At 38.2% G+C, this 17590-nt stretch overlaps 1 protein-coding gene across 2 annotated transcripts in view; it reads left to right on the top strand.

Moving 5' to 3' along the window:
• The window catches only part of dhx15 (DEAH (Asp-Glu-Ala-His) box helicase 15), a 46963-nt gene that overhangs the window by 5322 nt on the left and 24051 nt on the right, over positions 1 to 17590 (top strand). For both annotated transcript variants that reach the window (XM_079596508.1, XM_079596507.1), the window contains exons 3-5: positions 4073 to 4266; positions 4401 to 4560; positions 9066 to 9284. In XM_079596508.1, the coding sequence (XP_079452634.1) occupies positions 4073 to 4266; positions 4401 to 4560; positions 9066 to 9284 (573 nt within the window). The remainder of the gene's footprint in view (positions 1 to 4072; positions 4267 to 4400; positions 4561 to 9065; positions 9285 to 17590) is intronic.

Here is a 17590-nt window from a genome sequence, read left to right as displayed (position 1 = left end):
CATGCGAAGTTTCTAACAACACTTTGTGTTTTCTGTTCTTAAATCTGTCTCCCTCGTCGACGAAACTTAAAGGAAGCGTATGTCTCAATCATTTTGCTATCTGATAAGCTATCATCTCGGATCACTCGGTGTACAGCTGCGCTTACCTGCAGTTGTGAATGCAGTGATGGACAGCTGTCTTTCCCCATTCGACAGGTGTTTGGATCATAACTGCGAGTTTTAGTGCTTGGGATTTATCATGAATTCAATGCATTTTTCGAATAATAATTACAGATCGAATAGTCGTGCACACCACTCCATTTAAGACATTTTTAGTCTCATGCGAGTGAAACGCTCGCATTCTCGAGCCCTGCTTCTTCCCGAATTTGTAATGAGAATCATTTATAAATCTGTTGTCAACAAAGGGAGAAGCCAAAACAAACTCAATGGTGTAATGTTTGAAGGCAAAGACATTTGGATGACCATAAATATTAATATTGAAATCTAACATTTATTATTATATTATTACAATAATTATTATTATTGTATTAGTAGCAAATAGTGTTTGCAATTTACCATACACTAGTACTATATTTCTTCATTGTTTTGTTTACATTTTTATAATTTCAATGTTTTTAAATGCTAATAATTATTTATTAGTATTATTATATAATTTAATTTTACAGTGCAATAGTAATATTTCTTTATTGATTTAATGTTTTAACTCACGATTTGAATAATAATAATATAAATAATTGTTTTTGTAGTGTAGTCATATTTAGGGATGCGCCGATCCGATGCCTCTATTTTGGCCGGATTGGTTATCGATCAGACGAGGCCGATCCAAATCCGATATTGTGCGTATTACTATTCTGTCATTGTTGAGCCCCACAAAAGGCACAAATACGTTATAAAGCACTATACAGTTTTCATGCATGCACTATATTATACGTGTTCAGAACCCATTCTATAGTCTAATATGAGGTAGAAATTAATATTTAAGTCGTTAAATTCAAGTTTATGTAAACCCACCGCTGCGGCTGTCAGTCATTCTCCATTCAGCATCAAACAGCGCGTCGCGTTCGGTTACGACAGTCAACAGCGTGAAACTCTCAACAAGATGATTCAAAGTTAATATTATTATACTTGATCTGTAGATAAAGGTATGGTTTCGCATAAAATTACTTTATCTTGCTGGACTGCATTGCTGTAATCGTAGCCTACTTTCTACCGGTTGTCTCTCACAACACTGGAGTAGAGCACTATGATTGATTCACGCACACAGTTACTGAAATTTAAAACTGTTAAAAGAAAAGAATAAATAAACTATTGCTTAGATAGATACTGTATAATACACTACGCATCAATATGTCTTTCCTTCGTGCTTTGAACTTTTCAATGTGGACTCGACGCGCTGCTCGCTGTGACTCGTGTTGCTTCAAGCGCATCATTCTGTGCTTGCGATGCGCATAAGCGCTTTGTGCCGCACTGTATTGGAGCCTTTCATATTATAATACTTTTGCGCAATGACATATTATTAATAGCCTTTCTTGTTCTGTCCTACTCCTATCTATCATAGGTTGCTCCCTCATTAAACAGCTGTGCTATAAAAAAAAAAAAAACATCTTGATTTTATAGTAGGCTATATATAGCCTACATTTAAAAAAAACTTTGATCTTGTTATTCATGAATGTATTTTACAACAATACAAAGAGCAATGTCTAACGTTTTACCAGATTTAGTACTACACTTATTGTCTCTTAATTGTTCCCCACTAAATAATGTTTTTTTTAACTAAATGCTCAGATTTTATAAAATTATTGTGCATTTGTGATTTTTCTAGACTAAATTTTACTGCTGATTTATCCACTAATCTAGTTTATAATAGAATTTTGGTCATAGATTATGATAATATATTTTTCTGATTTGTTGTTTTTCTTTATAATGAAGTTGTCTGTATTAAGTAGGTTGTGTTTAACACACAAAATAGTGATTATCAGTTCAATACACAGGGTTATAGAAATTCTACTTGATAAAAAAAAACTGCCCTGGTATCGGTATCTGTTCTGAAAAAACTGGTATCGGTGCATCCCTAGTAGGGCTGCACGATATGAGGAAAAGCTGCGATGTGCGATAACATTGTTTAATATTGCGATGACGATATGACTTGCGATAAATGTGATTGTTAATACTGTTCCCATGTCTTAGTGCTTTAATAGGTTCTTTGCGTGATAGGTCAAACGTTTAGTACCTGCCTGGTTCAGAATACACGATTTTAGCGCGATTTTGGCACGATCCGTTTGACATATGGGTGTCATGGAGATTCGTAACAACGACAACGGGCGTCGGGACGCAAGATTCGATCGTTTCATCTTGTATAGTGTGTCATAGTGGGCGACAACCGACGTCGCGTCTGCGATGCTTCACGACAGAAAGACTATAGCATGTTTAATTCTTTAACGGTCCTCCACGACGGGTTGAATATGTGAGCGAGGCGAGACGTGAGTGAGTGCAACACTGGTGTGTGCGCCAGTGAGCGTGTGTGTGTGTGTGCGCGTGCGTGAGTGAGCGAGGGACAGTGATCGTGTGTGTTTGTGTGTCTGTGCGTGCGAGTGAATGTTTGCGAGTGAATGTGTGTGTGACGGCACGCGATGACTGGTCGGAAAGCAACGTGCTGTCTGACATGTTTCTTGTCCACGACAAGATTTTAGGAGTCAAAAACGTGTAAGTTAGTGCTAATCTGAACCAGGCATTATTCATCGTGTCAGGCTAGGGCTGGGCGATAAAACGATAACGATAATTATCGCGATATAATTTTTCTCGATAAAACGATATCAAGAGTTCGATAAATGTTCGATAATGTTTTTGCGCCAAAAGCGGAACGAATCTCATTTGAACCGCGCGCGCCACACGGACCGTTTATCCGCTCGGCTCAAAGTGCAAACGGCAGCGCAGCGCGAGTTCACTCGAGCAGACGCGTTTACTCTGATCGGTCTCGGTCACGAGATCCAGTGAGAAGCGCTTGAATTCAGCGAGGAACACACGTCTCAGTGATTTAAACCAGTTTAAAGGCAGATGAGACCGCGCTGACGAACATGAGAAACACTGTGCGCAACGATACAGTCAGAAGCTTTTCCGTCTACACATTCCCATCATGTACCACGGATTTAACGTTACTGTAACGTTAGCCTAGTAATATTAACTGCACCTTGAAATGTGGGATATATATATATTGAATTGTATAATATTATTAATGTAGACGATGTATTGAAGGACTAATGGAATATAATTACAGTTTTTAATAATGTATTTAGGCTACTGGTTTTCATAAATACCATAGAAACCATAAAGTTACATTTTATCTGTGGTTATCATGATCTAAATGCATGATGCTGGATGACCAATGGTTCATTTTAATAAAACTAAAGAATATTACATTTTACCAAATAAAAATAATGTTGTTACTGTTTTTGTTAATGAACATAAATTGTATATATAGTAAATCTGCATCCTAACTCAAGCTAATACTACTGAAATAAAGATATTTATTTTGTGAAGGAAAAATTACAAATGTTTGAATGTTCTACCTCGGATTTGTGAATCTTCACCTGTTTGGCAAGTGTTTGTCATGATATGTTCTGATAATAGTTTCAGATGATTCAGATGATAGTTTAAAAACACAACGCTCTGGTTTCTACAGCTTTCACTTAGGAGTAAAAATCTGTCTTTAAACTTGAAATAAATAAAGATTTGACATTTATCGATAATTATCGATATCGACTGATATAAAAAAAAATATCGTGATATTTTTTTTGGGCCATATCGCCCAGCCCTATGTCAGGCTGTCTGGTGCGATGTGTTCATCGCGGGAGTTCATATCGCGATGACGATGAAAATTCGATGTATCGTTCAGCCCTAATCCCTAGTCATATTAGTGATACTACCAAAGCTGCGGTACCCTTTTTCACATCCTTGCCAAGAGGAATCTGAGACTGGGACCATGTTAACAAATGTACTCATTAATTTGGTTTAAGAAAAGACCATAGAAGCACAGTGGAGCATAATAATGATTTGAGCACATCCTCTTTTTCAGATCCCTCAGTGGTGTGTGGACATGGTGAGGTCCCTCCCTGGCCCGAAGCGTGGCGTGGCTTGTACGCAGCCACGTAGGGTGGCAGCCATGAGTGTGGCTCAGAGAGTGGCAGATGAAATGGACGTCATGCTGGGGCAGGAGGTTGGGTACTCAATCAGATTTGAGGACTGTAGCTCTGCAAAGACCATACTGAAGTAAGTTATAGAAAACAAAGATTTAGACCTCAAATAATGTGTACATGATTTTTCAAGATAGTGGAAGTTTCTAGTAGTTTTTGATGACTCCTGAGATAATGAAGAGAGATTAAAAACATGTCTTCTGTCTACAGATATATGACTGATGGTATGTTACTCCGCGAGGCTATGAACGACCCCTTACTAGAACGATACGGTGTCATTATTCTCGATGAGGCTCACGAGCGCACATTAGCCACAGATATTCTGATGGGCGTCCTCAAAGAAGTGGTCCGTCAGAGGTCCGACCTTAAGGTATGTGATGCTGATCATGTATTTGCACCACCTTGTGGTTGTTTTTTAATTGGATATAAAGTGAGGGACATGTAGGGAGGAATATTAAAGTTGACATGTAATAGAAATTCATCCTGTCTATTTACTAACTGCATCTTAATGACAGATTACACTTTACACTTCAAGGTGCCCTTGTTACACTGTGTTAAATACAAATGAGTATTAAGTCATATTAAAGGGATAGTTCACCCAAAAATGAAAGTTAGCCCTTGATTTACTCACCTCAAGCCATCGTAGGTGTATATGGCTTTCTTCTTTCAGACGAATACAATCTGAGATGTATATATAAAAAATCCTGGCTCTTCCAGGCTTTATAATTGCAGTGAATGGAGGGCAAGATTTTGAAGCCCAGAAAAGTGCATCCATCCATCATACAAGTACTCCACACGACTCCAGTGGGTTAAGAAAGGCCGTTTGCCGGAAACTAGTCGTTTTAGTTTTTAAAGTTTTAAATATGGATATTTTTCTTACACAAACGCATCAATTCGCTTCAGAAGGCCTTTATTAATCCCCTGGAGTTGTATTGATTACTTTTATGATGGTTGGATGCACTTTTTTGGACTTCAAAATGAGGACTGCCATTCACTACCATTTTAAAGATTGGAAGAGCAATGATATTTTTTTATGTAACTCCGATTGTTCATCAGAAAGAAGATAGTCTTATACACTAGGATGGTTGGACGGTTGAGTAAATCATGGGATCATTTTCAGGGCTCCAGACTAACATTTTTCCCTAGGAGCACAGTGGCCCCTAACTGAAAATTTTAGGAGCACAACCAGGAAATTTAGGAGCACACACTGTAAATCAACATACTAACCAAATATTCACATTTCTACTAATTTCCAGTGTATTACTAATAAATACTTTGATAATAGATGCAGAAATTACAATGCCTTTGCGCTCTGATTTAACGTTACAGCCTCTTGTCTTCTAAAAGCAACCGGCAATTGATTTATTAACACCGCATACTCTATGCTTTGTTATTAAATAGAGTATTGTGTTTAAACTGTGAAGTGCCTGCACTGTCGGCAAACTTCGTTTTCCCCGCAGTTATGGGGTAGCGACTGCAACATTCGCAGTTCATGGAATTCGTCTCCTTACAGTACTACCTCAACCAGCTGAATTCTTGCAGCCAGTCTACCCGAAAATGGTGGGTTCGGCCTTTTTTGCCACTAAAACCTCTCACTCTGAATCATCATCCGACTGTGACACTGTACTAGGGCTGCAACATTTCAAATAGCTCACAGTTCAGTTTGTATCACGGTTTTAGGTTCACGGTTTCGGTATGATTTCGGTGTTATGTTCAGGGGAAAAAAAAGACTACTGTCAAAAAAATTAAGAAATAATCTAACCACAAGCAAAAGCACAAATAAATACAATAGAGCAAAGATAGCCTAGCCTACTAATAAAATAAACTATGCTTTTCAGGTAGGTCTAACATTAGTTTTCAGGTACAGAAATTGAATAAAATAATCACATGTAAAATAACATTGCATATTTGACTGTATAAATTAAAGATGAATCCTTATTAAAGTTACAAAAGCTATTTATTTCAGAGCTGATTCAGTAGGCCTACACCGATACTGTGAGTGTCTTTCTTCATACATGTTCACTTAAGGCATAACTAGGGGTGTGCGATATTACGATTTTTGATCGTGGACGATTAAAATGTCTCCACGATCTGCTTTTGAAGAAATATCGTAGGATCGTCCATTCTATCAGTTTGCATTTCTGGCGCCTCCGTCTCAACATACTGTACAGCGCGACGTATATCCACATGAAATGCAGAGGAACGGGACACTGTAGTTCATAAAAATTAATTATTTGCATGTGCTTTAAAGCCTTGCCGGTTAAACATGTAATTCGCTGCTGATGCGCTGTTCTAACGGGCGCTTTTCTGAGCGCAAACACCCGACGCGCACATGCACTAAAGCCTGTCTAACAGCGCCTGTTACTGAACTAAGTTATCTTTCGAGTCTTATTGAGCTAATACTGTCAAATACACACAAGGTTTACATAAACAAAGTTGGTTATGTCTAAAGTGAAAGAACAATAGAAAAAATTAAGAAAAAAATCTGCTTGTCAAATGCGTGTAGACTCGTTGCGCGCAGATCTTAAAGTGACAGTAGCCCTAATAGTAAACATGCTGCCGCTTGTCCTTAAAGGGACAGTTACCCAAAAATAAAAATTGTGTCATTATTTACTCTCTCTGATGTTGTTCCAAACCTGTATTAATTTGTTTCTTGTGCTGAACACAAAAGAAGATATTTTGAGGAGTGTGGCTAACCGGGCGGTTGCTGGTCCCCATTGACTACCATAGTAGGAAAAAACTATTATGGAAGTCACTGGGGTACATCAACTGTTTGTTTACCCACATTCCTCCAAATAACTTTTATTTTCAACAGAAGAGGGAGACTTATTCAGGTTTAAAACGGCTTGAGAGAATTTACATTTTTGGGAGAACTATCCCTGTTAATAAAACAACAAAATACAAAGAGCATCTCACTCACTCTTGACTGAGAACTTTAATAGTAGCTTTAATAAGAATCAATGTAAAATTTATACAGTGAAGTCGATGTTGTGTTTTATTTTCATATTTGTTCATTTAATTACTTTCTTCAATGCTGTTAAATACACCTGTAGCTGAAGAAATAAAGCACTGTTTATTTAATTTGTATATTAAGTTGTGTATGTGTATCTTTGTTCTTAATTTTTAATAACAAAGAAAATGACAAATGTTTTATCTTCGCCACTTTGGCCTAAATGTCTGCCATTCTTTTTTATTTTATATTTTGTTACCTAAGGCTTTGTTTTTAAAATAGGGACATTAGTTTGGCTGTGATGCTCAGTCACTTGCAAAATAGTAAAACCAACATGAACAGGAATCGTGATAAAATCGTGAATCGTGATTTTCCTGAAAAAAATCGTGATATGATATTTTTGCCATATCGCCCACCCCTAGGCATAACTGATACTATGTCTGCTAGGATACTCATCAAGACGGACATGTTGACATACTTTTTGTGTGAATTTGTCCATTCAAGAGCAAGACTTGAAAGATAACTTGAAAGATAATATTTGCGCGCTGTCCGAGGCGCGCGCACACACACACACACGCGCGCACAAATCTAGACGCAAGTTCTTTTTCGCGTCTTGCTCTTGAATGTTTGCATTGGCAAAATAAATGAGTTTAGTTTAAACACCGATGGTAACATCTGCAGTTCATCAACTCCCGGGTGATGACGGCGTAAATGACAGGTCATGTTCGAGCATTTGGCACTCACATTGAACAATGCACAAAGAGTAATCGTTTTCTTCACGTTTTTTTATTATTATCGCTGTTGTAATGTTTTATTTGAGAAGCCAGCAAGTGAATTTAACTGGCACACTAGCTGCAGAAACGAGTCAATAGTTCGCTTGCTCGTTGCTCAGACGCACATAGCAGGTTGTGATATTTGTCTCCGTCTCCTTCCTACAGACGTTTAAACGCGCGCTCGATTATCTCTAGGACCCTCCCCCTCCACACATTAGCCACTTACAGTGGCCATTCCCTATTCTTCTCGCACTGCCACACATTCCGGATTCATTGATAAGCCCCTTCCACGTTTAACGTGTAAAAAAATAAGAAAAAAGGGACTAATTTACTGGTCGCACATGTGCGACTGGATGTAAAATTCAGTCGCACACTCTCAAATTTTGGTCGCTAAATGCGACCAATTGGTCGCAGTCTGGAGCCCTGATTTTAATTTAATAATCTGTTATATAAACATGCATTCAGTGTCATGGAGATAAAAGCTTCATAAGTTTTGAAGCTGAATCAAGCTGAGCCAGGAGAAATCATCCTCTTAACAAATGCAAATCATTCTGTGAGGGTGTCTGTCTCTCTGTATATTCTTCATCGGACTGTTGCCGATGATGCTGTTCACACACCTGACAGCTGTGTGGCCGTTTGTTTGAAGACAAACGTGGCCATTCCACTCAGAAATGCACAGCCAGTCGCTTTAGTGGAGGTAAAGCGACTGCTGCTGGGTCAGCCCATTTGAAAGCCATCAGCCCAAGGAGAGCAGAAGCGCAGCGAGTTTTATGGCTGAAATGTGCTGGACCGATTCTCATAAAGCAGATGGGTAATGACTACTTGTTGTCAGGAACAAATCAAAGGTTATACATGTGTTCAGAGACTGTTAAATAAGGTCTAGGTGACTCCAAGTGATCCCTCGGCCCCGTGTCCCCATCCAGCTTTAAAGTTTAATATACTTTAAGAGCAATTATAACGCGTCATGATGTGGGAAGGTGCCGGGTGGACCTCAAAATGGCTCTGTGTTTTTTTCCTCCATTAGAATCATAATGTCCCCAGAGAGAATATGTGCTCGCTGTAGACACGGGCAAAGAGTAGCAGCTTTTACCAAGTGCTGTGTGAAATGGTGTCCTTTCAAAAAGCCAATTGAGTCCATTTTCTCCTCCCCAGGTCATCGTAATGAGCGCCACTCTGGACGCTGGAAAGTTCCAGGTTTATTTTGACAACTGCCCCTTGCTCACCATTCCTGGCCGGACGCATCCCGTGGAGATCTTTTACACGCCCGAGCCCGAGAGAGACTACTTGGAAGCAGCCATTCGCACTGTCATACAGATACACATGTGTGAGGAAGATGAGGGAGATGTACTGCTCTTCCTTACTGGACAGGAGGTAATTTTGGTGGATTTGTTTAAATGGTTTGTGCAGAGTGGAAAACGTTTGATTTGAACGGTTGTTTTAAAGGTTCTACCTAGCTGCCGTTGTTAACTGTTACGGTTAAGTAAAATTCGTACAAATATTTTGTATCAATTGATATAAAGATGAAATTAAAAACAAAAAAATCTAACTAATGAAATTAAAAAATGGAAATGAATTATTAGTGAAAAAATGTGAAAATTAGAAAGGTTGCCTTGGGAACTAACTGAAATAAGTTTGTGTTCAAGTACTAAAATTACGAAAGCTAAAATGGATTTGAATCAAAGCTAAAAATAAACCACAAAAAATACTCAACACTTTATTTTACGGTGACGTAGTTACACGTTACTACATGGTATTTAATATAGTAATTACAGTAAATTATGCATAATTACAAGTAACTAACCCTAACTCTAGTAAGTGAATGTAGTTAATTAATATTACTCAGTACTTATAAGTACAATGAATGTAACTACATCACCTTAAAACAAAGTGTAACCAAATACTCAAACTAAAACTACAATTCAAGTATATACAAATTAAGGTTTATTAAAAATATTGAATACTAAAATAATTATATATATATGTATATATACATACAACCCCCCCCCCCCCCCCCCAGTAATCCTAAATTCAGTAATCCTTCATTTGAAAAACACAGTTAAGAGAATCCAGTTATTTAACTATTGCTATATTAAAGGTAGGGTTGGTAATCCTGTTCAGAAACATTTTTTTTTTATACTGGGTGAAATGGTCCTTCCATTCTGATAGTAGTCAATACATTATGTGTTTAGAAAAAGGAATGAAACAAATCTGACCTCTGTAGCAGCTGTAGGACAGTAAAAACTCTGACCAATCACTGCCATTCGGTGCGAATGTAAAGAACCAATCAGATGCCTTCATGTCTCGTGCCCGAGCACCACTGCGTGCACAGCAGTGATGCGCGGGTCAATGTATAAACAACCCGCACCCGACCGACGTTTTCAACTAACCCGCCCGCAACTCGGACCTCAAAAAAAAAAAGAAAATATTGTTCCTGACCCGCGTTTTTTAAAGTAGCTATAGTAAATGCTCATCGCGTCATGGGCCATAGACGGAGGAACTAGGGGTGCGCATTTTTCAGAATGCTGTATGATATAGCCTAGTGTTTTGTAATAAAGGCTTGATTTATTCATTTATTTCGTTTCATTTTCTTAACAATTAAGATGCTGAATGTGTTTATCCAGTCTAATCGAAGTGTGCGTCTCTCCCCCGACTTTCCCAACAAAACCCCGCCCCCTCTCAGCAAATACATAAAACTGACATTACTGAGCTAGGCCTATATGCGTTTAAAAGTAGCCTATTAAAATGGCACAATGGCATTGCTCAGTTCAACGTGTTGGGAAATCGGGCATTTTGTCCCGCGTCAGCTTTTATTCAAAAGTTAATAACGCTCAACATTCAAAAGGTAAATAAGGATTTCCCACTTTCATCTGCAGACTGCTCGTGCGTCATCCTCGCGCATTCAGCCAATAAAGTGTAGACCTATGTATTTCATAGAACATTGTGTCTAGTACTATATAAATTACAAAGGTAAACGACCCGACCGACCGCGACCCGAATATCATTAAAAATATTTTTGGATGACTCGTAACCGCGGGCGCAGGCACCCGCTCATTTTGGATCAACCCGCGCATCACTGGTCTAGTAGGTACATGCAGCTGACTCCAAATGTGGATGCACGTTCATGTTTGTGGGGGGGCGTAGCTTTGGACGGAGCACTGACAGGAGGGGGCGGAGCTTAGAAGAGGTGCCACTTTCAAATCTGGCTAGCTCTCCAACATTACCTACTCTAGCTTTAATCTAACTTTCAGGGAGGAAACATTAGCTCATTGGTTACTGCCTCAAATTCTATGCATGGAACATTTGTGTTAAACTATACTTTTATGAACTATACTATATACTAACTATATATAAAATATACTTTATCACGAAATATAGGTTTTAAAAGTGAAAGTAGCCAAAAGCTACTCGTGTAACACAATACTTAAATCTCTTAAATAATTTCTCATAACTCTCATATTAACAACTATCCAAACTGTTTTAGACCTAAAATGTCACCCTTAAATGTCAGAGAAAAGAACCGAATCAGAGTATTTTTTTGAATAGAAAATTTTACTTTGCATATTATAGGCTACTGTAAAAACACATAATTATAGTTAATCATAACTAGAGATGAAATGGCATGAAAATCTCATTTCATGATTATAGTGACCAAAATGATCACGTTATCACAGAATCTAGTTCAAAAAGTACTAATACTACAAAATGAAATCTATTCACCAAGTTTTATGTCGAAAACCAGCAAATAACATACAATTACCATCAATATGCACTTTTTGTTTACATAACTATTAAAATAATAACATTAAAGATGATGGCCAGATTTTAAAGGAGTGTCTTTTATGTTATCTACTAACATGTACACGTTCAAATAAAGTTTTGACAAAAAAGGTTTTATAAAAAGATAAACCTCTCATATTTCAGCCTTTTAAAATAATTTTTATAAAAAGAATGAGTCAAAGATAAATTACTGACATTTACAATGCACATTACCTTTTATTATTAATAGTAAAATTCGGTCCGATTTTCCCATGGCGTCTGTCGTTGCTATGCAACCATGAACTGCGCTCTCTACAACGACAAAAGTTTTAGTAGCTAATGAATTTCTACCACCGAAAAACGCTTGCTGAAGCTCTGTTACAAGATTTATTTTCGGAGAAAATAAAGCTGTATTCTCTTTTTTTTTTATCTCGCTGCCCCTGGAAAAAATTAGCGCGTCGCTTCAATTATGAGCGCGCTTCCCGTGCGCCTACAGTACATTTGAAATAGCACACTCGAGCGCGCAAAAGACGCAATATATGAACGGCCCCTTGGTGAGCTCCCTCCAATCAGGCCACAAGCTACGTGTTGGAGACCCCCTTGACATAGCTTATGTGCACGGCACCTTCTCGGCAAGCAGGGGCACCAATTTGTCAATAATTGAAATGATAGATAATAGAAAACCGCTACGCGGTGTAGAGGATTTTTTTTTTTTTTTTTACTGCTCGTGCGGCCCCCTATGTGACATGAAAAAATGCCGCCCTGGGCGACTGCCCGGTTCACCCGTGCCAAAAACCGCTACTGGGGATAGTCATGTATTTTGCCTAAATTAATTGTGGCTTGCAAATAAAATAATTAAATTTATATTTGTTTGTCTGCTGCGATTGATATCACAGCTCTGGATTGTTTGGGTTTGTAGTGCTATCAGCCAATCAGCGTTGTCATGCAGTAACTATCTGCTGCTACAAAGTGATTTAGTCGCATGGAATTTATGAAGCATTAAAAGAAAATACAAATATCGTAGAAGAAAACAATAAAACCCAACTGTGGGTGCTTCCTGTTGTTTTGGCTGTGTGTGGGTTTGACTTCACATTCAAGATGCTCATTATGAGCCACATTTGTCATTTGTGACATTTTTCAAGCTGCCTCGCACAGAACAGTTAAATAGTGCAGAAGAGATCAATGCTTAGATTGATAATGGCCATGAACACAGCTGGCCTTGGCGCAAAGGCAAAAGCCTGTGAGAGATGGCAGAGAATGACCTAGATTCAGCCCTGAAATTAAGCCATTTATTATTTTACGTCTCCTGCAACCAGTGCTCACCTGAGCGCAGTGGAGGGTCAGGGACCCACCCAAATGATAAATACGGTCACAGATGGAGAATCACCAGCATTCCCTGCATATTTGTTCTCTTTTGCAAGGATCAAAGACAAATTAACTAAATGTCCTTGGATGCTTTACATAAAGATAATGAGAAGACCAATAAACTATGCAATTAGAGTAATGCAATAATTCAGAAGATTTAAAATTGCATTTGCAAAACATGCCTGGCAAATTAACATATTTTATGCCACATTGAGTCTGACTTGTCAAATAACTGAACATTGTACTTCCTTCATTTATGTCTCTCACTTCCCTTTTCAAAGAGAAGTCACTTCTTCGCACCATCCACCTAATCAGATAATTTGACACCCTATTTATTAACGGCAGACTCCGGTCATTAGTTTTCTCCAGTGGGTCTGGTCGTGTACATCCGTTTTCATTTGCAGGTGTGAGATTGATCGCTGGCTCGTTGCAGAATGAATGAAGTAAGTTGCAGTTGGAGTGTCTCCACCACCATTGGATGATAATTGAGTGGAGATTTATTGATGCGCAGGATTGTTCTCTTTGCAGTGAACTAATCATTATCAAGTCCAGAATGTCAGCGGACACAGGAGCTCATCTTTATCATGAACAGATCAATTCCGTGTTAGCATTTGTGATGTTTACGTGTGTGTTTTCTGCATTGTTAAAGGTTTCAATTGTAATTTAAAAAATTGTTCCAAACACTTGCCCATCTACAATTGTCCTGCCAAACACAGTCCTGTCCCAAACTCATGCTATTGTTCCAGTTAAAAACATTATCACACTGAAGAACTGCAATCCGTGTATCATTCGTTCAGTCGTTTTTTATTATTTAATATTGAAAGTAGAAAAAAACGAGAAAACAGTTCCTTTTTCATTTTTAAATTTCCCCCCCCCAAAAAAAACACGAATTCAGCTTGATTTTTCGTTCTGAGGTAGAAAAATGTATAAACAGCTTGAATATTCAATTTCTACACGTGAGTGGGAATAAAACACCCCCTTTCCTCTAATTTGTCAGCCGAAGTTCTTCCTCAGTTCCGCACAGCAGAATAAAAGTCTTCCTTTGCTGCTGCTGCACTTGTGTGGATTCTTAATACGTTTATTGCAACTACATTTAATCTTTTTCTCATCAAACAACCAGACTAATGCATGGCTCGACACATCCCGTACCGGGGAAGAGCCTAGACGGGGCTTTCTTCTGTGTAGACCAGCAGTTCTCAAGTGCCAGGGGTCCGTGAAATAATTAGATATTTTCCTATAGCCTATTTTCTGGACTGTAAATTTGCACTTTTTTTTTTTTTATCATGAAGCACGCTGTGATTTATTCCTAAGTAACTATGGCCTATATAATGCATTTTACTTCAAATAATCTAAATGTTGACTTTCAAAAGTAGGCGCGCCAAGAAGGCTGTATTTTAGTTAATTTAGAGTATTAAGTTATTTCCTCTACTGAGGAACAAATCCAAGTGATGGCGCCGGCGCATCTCGTGCTCACACAACATATCAGTTGATCACTTCTGGCATTGCTAACTTGACATCGCTGCCTGTTCATTATTAAAATAAAACAGTCAACCAAAAATATAAAAAGTTATTCTGCTTAATTTAACTGTCTGTTGTACAATATAAAGGTTGTGCCGTCAGTCACCACCTACTTGCTGTTATTCCAGACTAATTTCCCTTGCTTTGAAGATCCTGATTTAGCCTAAGGGACTTTATATTAATAGTTGGCATCCAAATTCCAAACGTTACATTGCAAATATGGAAACTTTGGACCGAATGAGAGATTCAAATAAATTAGTTTAGGCTTGCCATTTAAAATAGGCTAAATGTTGTTTGAAATAAAGGGCAGAATAGGCTATTTTTTATAGGCTATGTATATTTTGATTATACGCATCTACTTATTTTTCATTCTTGTTGTTTTCTGAATACCATTAATTTAAGTATTTGAAATGGGCTACAGTAAAGGGAAGAAAAATATGCATAGCCTATATGTTATAAATAGTGTTTATAATGTTAATGTTGTATTTTGTTTACCGGTCTTTTACACCATTTCTAATAATTAACCAAGGCTAATAATTAAATGCGTTTTTTACAACGATGTGACGGGCGTGTTTCCCTCTCAACATTATTCTGCTGTGTGGAACTGAGGAAGAACTGATGACGGAACAGTTTATCTTCGGCTGACAAATCAGAGGAAAGGGGGCGTTTCTTTCCCGCCCACATGTAGAAATCGAATATTCAAGCGGTTTATTAATTTTTCTACCTCAGAACGAAAAACTAAAAATCAGGCTGAATTCTTGTTTAGTTTTTTCCGGAAAGAAATAAAAAGGAACTCTTCTCGTTTTCTGCTTTTAATATTAAATAAAAAAGACTGAATGAATGATACACATTAACTGCTTTAGAGTAGAAATTGAAGTTGTAATTCAAATTGAAAGACACTTACACTGTTTTGCATCTTTAAGACCGTAAAGATGCTTGCTTTAAAGCAATCTATTATAAAGTGCTGTGAACGTGGTGACTTACTAGACACATTGCTTTAATCCGATTCTTTCTTATTCTTAACTGCTGTTTTCTTACTTCCTTTTTGTTATTGAGAGTAGGGCTGAACGATACATCGAATTTTTATCGTCATCGCGATATGAACTCCCGCGATGAACACATCGCAACAGACAGCCTGACACGATGAATAATGCCTGGTTCAGATTAGCACTACACGTTTTTGACTCCTAAAATCTTGTCGTGGACAAGAAACATGTCAGACTACACGTTGCTTTCCGACCAGTCATCGCGTGCCGACACACACACATTCACTCGCAAACATTCACTCGCACGCACAGACACACAAACACACGCACTCACTGTCCCTCGCTCACTCACGCACGCGCACACACACACACACACACACACACACACACGCTCGCACTCACGCTCACACTCACTGTTGCACTCTCTCACTCACTCACGTCTCGCCTCGCTCACATATTCAACCCGTCGTGGAGGACGGTTAAAGAATTAAACATGCTATAGTCTTTCTGTCGTGAAGCATCGCAGACGCGACGTAGGTTGTCGCCCACTATGACACACTATACGAGATGAAACGATCGAATCTTGCATCCCGACGCCCGTTGTCGTTATTACGAATCTCTACGACACCCATACGTCAAACGGATCGTGCCAAAATCGCGCTAAAATCGTGTATTCTGAACCAGGCAGGTAATAAACGTTTGACCTATCACGCAAAGAACCTATTAAAGCACTAAGACATGGGAACAGTATAGTTAACAATCACATTTATCGCAAGTCATATCGTCATCGCAATATTAAACAATGTTATCGCACATCGCAGCTTTTCCTCATATCGTGCAGCCCTAATTGAGAGTAAAGCATGCAGCAGATATTCACACCTTCATCTAAATGCCTCTCCTAGCATGTGGGTGGTGTCAGGATGTTTGCTAACAGTATATAGCTGCAAAGGTATTTCAAACTTTTGTTTACCCCTAAGCGAAGAACAGAAAATAATTTCAGATCTAGCGTTGCAGGTATTCGCTTTGGTGGCTTGTTAATGTGTTTTTAATTGGGTTAACGGACTTCACATGGACTAGGGCAGTTGAAAGGGTGCTGTGCTTAAGCATTTCCCATCTTAAGCATGTGATGAGACTAATGATCACAGTAGTGGAGTTGGCTATTATATTTCACCCATTTAAAAAATGATTGAGTATGCTAACATTTAGGCCAAGAATGTTATTTTAGGCTGGTCACATAGTAGTTCAGTTTGCTCCTTAGATCAATTAAAGGGATAGTTCATCCAAAAATGAAAATGATCCCATGATTTACTCGCCCTCAATCCTAGGTGTATATGACGTATGAACACTATTGGAGTTACATAAAAAAATATCATTGCTCTTCTAAGCTTTATAATGGTAGTGAATGGCAGTCCAAAAAAGTGCACCCATCCATCATAAAAAGTAATTTGTGACTGGTGTTTAGCTCTGCTCTATCTTCTGCGCTTCCACGTTCATCATTACGTCATGTGTCAGGTGAGACTTAACTTTCACCGTAAAACGATGCGTACGGCTGTCTGTTGGAAGCTAGTTATTTTTTCAAAATAAAGTTATAAATATGGATATTATTTTTCTTACACAAGCGCGTTGATTCGCTTCAGAAGGCCTTTATTAATCCCCTGGAGTCGTATGGATTACTTTTATGATGGATGGATGCACTTTTTTGGACTTCGCCATTCACTACCAGAGCAATGATATTTTTTTTTAAATAACTTCGATTGTGTTCGTCTGAAAGAAGAAAGTCATATACACTTAGGATGGCTTGAGGATGAGTAAATCATGGGATCATTTTCTTATTTGAGTGAACTATCCCTTTAAGGTGCCTCATTTTAGTTGAGCAATTTGCACTGTTTGTCCACTCAATTTTAGGGGATGAAAAGGTTCTTTATCTTTCCCGTTAATGCAGTGAATCTCTGCAGAAGAAACAAATGACTTAACTCTCTAGGCTTTTCGCAAACAGCAATTAGTTTTAAACCACACAATTTCTCAAAAATAGAAAAAAAACAGTTGCAGTTA

Source organism: Phoxinus phoxinus, assembly GCF_949152265.1.
Source record: "Phoxinus phoxinus genome assembly, chromosome: 2".
NCBI lineage: Eukaryota > Metazoa > Chordata > Actinopteri > Cypriniformes > Leuciscidae > Phoxinus > Phoxinus phoxinus.
This window is presented reverse-complemented; position numbering and strand designations above follow the sequence as displayed.